The sequence below is a fragment of the Mizuhopecten yessoensis genome, unplaced genomic scaffold, assembly GCF_002113885.1.
Source record: "Mizuhopecten yessoensis strain PY_sf001 unplaced genomic scaffold, ASM211388v2 scaffold4627, whole genome shotgun sequence".
Classification (NCBI taxonomy): Eukaryota; Metazoa; Mollusca; class Bivalvia; order Pectinida; family Pectinidae; genus Mizuhopecten; species Mizuhopecten yessoensis.
In genome coordinates this window covers 10566-15694 of record NW_018405641.1, presented here as the reverse complement: position 1 = coordinate 15694, position 5129 = coordinate 10566, and the positions used below count along the sequence as shown (strand labels likewise).

At 37.2% G+C, this 5129-nt stretch overlaps 1 protein-coding gene across 1 annotated transcript; it reads right to left on the bottom strand.

Moving 5' to 3' along the window:
* Positions 1-588: 588 nt before the first annotated feature.
* On the bottom strand, positions 589-3988 carry LOC110449502 (cartilage matrix protein-like; the record flags this gene model as incomplete). Its single annotated transcript, XM_021496405.1, has 4 exons — positions 589-647; positions 698-1036; positions 2972-3139; positions 3434-3988. Coding segments are annotated over 4 exons (1121 nt in total), but the record flags the coding sequence as incomplete, so codon positions are not given.
* Positions 3989-5129: the final 1141 nt, after the last annotated feature.

The window sequence follows — 5129 nt, the reverse complement described above, 5'->3', positions numbered from 1 at the left end:
GTTCAATGCTTAAATATACCTTCCCCTTCCGTATGGTGTGGTGTTGCGCGTGTTGTTCTTATTTGTTGGTATTGGCTTGCAGGTGTTGCAGTCGACGATCGCCAACCTAGGTGACCGGAGCTAGGACTCCGAGTGGTGGTCGTAGGCGTCGGGCAGTTCAGTATTGCCGTGGCTTTACTCAAAGGATCTGTGGATATGAAAATGTCGAATTTGTTTTTGTGAAAACAATATGTGTCCTCCTATGAACCATGTGCATGATTGTTTTGAGGTTTATTGTAAGTAAAGTTCCAGATCAAAGTCAAGGATGGGAGAAAGAACGAGGAGAAAGTGGTAAATTAATGTTTGTTCTTGTAGGGTTTTGCTTGTGTAACAATACCATTGACATTTCATTCATGGTATCAGGCAAACTGTTTGGTCTGTTTTTGGATGGGGTTTACTGTTAGTCAAGAGGACATATATACAGGATTCTGTCCATACTTACCGAGTTTGGGAACCAAAGCCGGCACTACGTTACACAGGTAGATGAATGCGTCCACATGTTGTACATAGTAAGAATCGGGATCACTCGATATACCTCGAATTTCTCCGTTACTCCCTGACACTGCGCTGCCGATTCCAATGGTAAATATTTCGGTGTTCGGGACTGACTTCAGCAATTCCGCTTGAGTCAACGTTTTATTGGGGAAAGATGACTGACCATCAGTTAATAAAACCACCGTCTTATTGGCATCAAGCCGTCCTCCATTCTTCGAGAGGAAAGAATTCAGGCGCACAAACTCCAAAGCAGCATCAGTCTGTGTACCACCATCTGGTTTGCTGTAGACTAATCGTTTCAGGTTTCGGAGGAGTTCGGCCCTTGAGTTGTAATCTTTCAATTTGATTTTCTCATCGTAAGTGCTATCAAACGTTACGACAGATACCAGGATGTCGTCTGGCCCTATCGTCAGCCATTTCGTGACGTTGTAGATAAAATCAACAGCCTGCAACACATCACTATTGGCAATACTTCCAGATGTGTCAATAAGGAAGACGATATCTAGAAACCAAGTACATAACACAAAATAAAAATCGTATAAATACACTTCCTGGAGGGCAGGTAAGATTCTCATTCTAAAGCGTAATATTTATATTGTAAAAAATGATTTTTTTCTTTTACTCGAAATTAAATTAATATTTGCAATTTAGTAATATTTATTCGAAATCATTGAATGCTTGTTCCAAAACTATTGTGATGTAAAAAAATTTTTTTTTTTTTTTAAAGTGTGATTTTTCTTACTCATGTGATTTATATATCTTATATTTCTTATTCTAGAAATATATTCCAACTTATTGATTGATGTTATTATATTGACCTTACTCTCTAGCGGAATTTGAAAGTGTGTAAAATACAGGTCAACAGAGTAAATAGGTTCAAAATTTGATGATTCATAACTGTAGTAACAAGATAATACCAAAGTTACAACACAGAATATTTTAGTGTAATTGTACCATTGGTCACATTTTACAATTTGCCATTTGTAAGTGACGTGATTAGTAAGAAACAAACAAATGGAAGGAGAGTATTTCTTAAATGGAAGGAGAGTATTTCTTAAATGGAAGGAGAGGATTTCTTAAATGGAAGGAGAGGATTTCTTAAATGGAAGGAGAGGATTTCTTAAATGGAAGGAGAGGATTTCTTAAATGGAAGGAGAGGATTTCTTAAATGGAAGGAGAGGATTTCTTAAATGGAAGGAGAGGATTTCTTAAATGGAAGGAGAGGATTTCTTAAATGGAAGGAGAGGATTTCTTAAATGGAAGGAGAGGATTTCTTAAATGGAAGGAGAGGATTTCTTAAATGGAAGGAGAGGATTTCTTAAATGGAAGGAGAGGATTTCTTAAATGGAAGGAGAGGATTTCTTAAATGGAAGGAGAGGATTTCTTAAATGGAAGGAGAGGATTTCTTAAATGGAAGGAGAGGATTTCTTAAATGGAAGGAGAGGATTTCTTAAATGGAAGGAGAGGATTTCTTAAATGGAAGGAGAGGATTTCTTAAATGGAAGGAGAGGATTTCTTAAATGGAAGGAGAGGATTTCTTAAATGGAAGGAGAGGATTTCTTAAATGGAAGGAGAGGATTTCTTAAATGGAAGGAGAGGATTTCTTAAATGGAAGGAGAGGATTTCTTAAATGGAAGGAGAGGATTTCTTAAATGGAAGGAGAGGATTTCTTAAATGGAAGGAGAGGATTTCTTAAATGGAAGGAGAGGATTTCTTAAATGGAAGGAGAGGATTTCTTAAATGGCAAAACATTTTAGCTAATGTTCAGAACAACAAGTCGTTGTTCGGTCTTATATACATAATATTTACATTTGCATGGCATTGCCACTATATAGTCTCTTTGAAAGCTGTATAGTTGATGGGACTTTAATTACCATGCATCACGAGACACAATTCTTAGCGTATTAATACAACACTGACCGGAACTACAATATCCAATATATCGCTGGGCATTGTAAATTTATGTGCAAAATAAAAAATAAAACACTTTTATTACATTGTACAACGAAAACAAGACCAATGTCTGCAATATCGTACAAAATGCACATCGGTTGAAATCACCAATGCCGGCAATGGTAACAATTTTAACGCTCATGCAATTTATCAGAAATATCGTCTGTTACACTGCACTGATCAACAGGGGTTCGTTACAAATGTCTGAAATACACATATTATAAAGACCTACTGACACATATGTTACAGACCTACTGATATGAGTCACAGCAACCATAAATATTTCAGACATTTGTAACGAACCTGTGCTCCGTCGCAAGATCACTCACTTCAAACGCTATCTTTCACGCGTCTCGCATCCACCATTCCTCAGTCAGAAACTAATCATAATGCGCTAGCGCGCATTATGTTGTTTGCTTGCAAAGCTGTGTCATTCAAATAGATCATCAATACCATACAAAAACAGTTCAATGCTTAAATATACCTTCCCCTTCCGTATGGTGTGGTGTTGCGCGTGTTGTTCTTATTTGTTGGTATTGGCTTGCAGGTGTTGCAGTCGACGATCGCCAACCTAGGTGACCGGAGCTAGGACTCCGAGTGGTGGTCGTAGGCGTCGGGCAGTTCAGTATTGCCGTGGCTTTACTCAAAGGATCTGTGGATATGAAAATGTCGAATTTGTTTTTGTGAAAACAATATGTGTCCTCCTATGAACCATGTGCATGATTGTTTTGAGGTTTATTGTAAGTAAAGTTCCAGATCAAAGTCAAGGATGGGAGAAAGAACGAGGAGAAAGTGGTAAATTAATGTTTGTTCTTGTAGGGTTTTGCTTGTGTAACAATACCATTGACATTTCATTCATGGTATCAGGCAAACTGTTTGGTCTGTTTTTGGATGGGGTTTACTGTTAGTCAAGAGGACATATATACAGGATTCTGTCCATACTTACCGAGTTTGGGAACCAAAGCCGGCACTACGTTACACAGGTAGATGAATGCGTCCACATGTTGTACATAGTAAGAATCGGGATCACTCGATATACCTCGAATTTCTCCGTTACTCCCTGACACTGCGCTGCCGATTCCAATGGTAAATATTTCGGTGTTCGGGACTGACTTCAGCAATTCCGCTTGAGTCAACGTTTTATTGGGGAAAGATGACTGACCATCTGTTAATAAAACCACCGTCTTATTTGCATCAAGCCGTCCTCCATTCTTCGGGAGGAAAGAATTCAGGCGCACAAACTCCAAAGCAGCATCAGTCTGTGTACCACCATCTGGTTTGCTGTAGACTAATCGTTTCAGGTTTCGGAGGAGTTCGGCCCTTGAGTTGTAATCTTTCAATTTGATTTTCTCATCGTAAGTGCTATCAAACGTTACGACGGATACCAGGATGTCGTCTGGCCCGATCGTCAGCCATTTCGTGACGTTGCAGATAAAATCAATAGCCTGCAACACATCACTGTTGGCAATACTTCCAGATGTGTCAATAAGGAAGACGATATCTAGAAACCAAGTACATAACACAAAATAAAAATCGTATAAATACATGTCCTGGAGGGCAGGTAAGCTTCTACAACGGTACATTCAAGAATGGCATATTTATCGAATTCGCAACTNGAATTCGCAACTTTCGTTGGGGGGGGGGTGTTAAACATGGCAATATTTGAGTATCTTGTACTTTACATTCTAAAGCGTGAGATTTTTTTTGTAAAACATGTTGTTAAGATTGTAAAACGTGTGACTTGTATTCAGAAACTTTTCTTTTACTCGTTTGAATTAATATTTACAATTTAGTAATATTTATTCGAAATCGTTTGATGCCTTTTCCAAAACCGTTGTGATGTAAAAATGTTTATTATTTTTAAAAAAAACTGTGATTGATATTAAGAACTTATAATGATTTTTCTTAATCATGTGATTTATATATCTGATATTTCTTATTTTAGTGTTTCCAGCTTCATAGTTGCGGGCATCCTCGGGGAGTTAAATTCGATCGACAGAGTAAATCAAAATAGAGAAGCGCCTATTTACAAAGTTGTCGAGCCGATGAAGAAAAATATAAGTTTAAAAGAACATTCAGTAGTGATGATTGACGTTGGGCAGTGGAGATAAAATGCTAGAAGCTACAGCAGCACGGACAAGATTGCCTTTTTTTGTAGATTTTGACTTTTTAAAGCCGACACAAGAACTATAAATGTAGCTACACGTATAAGGAAAATCCATTGGATTCCACGTGCAACTTCAGTTAGTAAAAACCGCGTAATACAAATATTAGAAGCTAAAGAAGATGGACGAATTGTATGGGAGACAGAAATACACTTTATCTAATTTACTTACAACTGCAGAAATATGGTATCACATGTAAAAACCGCGCAGAAACCAGATTTCAAGAAAATTGATTTTTTTATATATTAATATGGATCTTTAACCATCTATATAAAGAGACAATAATTTAGTTTGAACGTATTTTATTGACAACATATTGACAAAGGGATTAGTCGGTAAGTTTTTCAAACTTATCAATTGACTTCTCCCGTAATACCGACAAATATAATAATACACAATTGTCACATGATGGTAAGAAAATAATATGTTATTAATGAATTGTATTCATTGAGAGAGAGAGAGAGAGAGAGAGAGAGA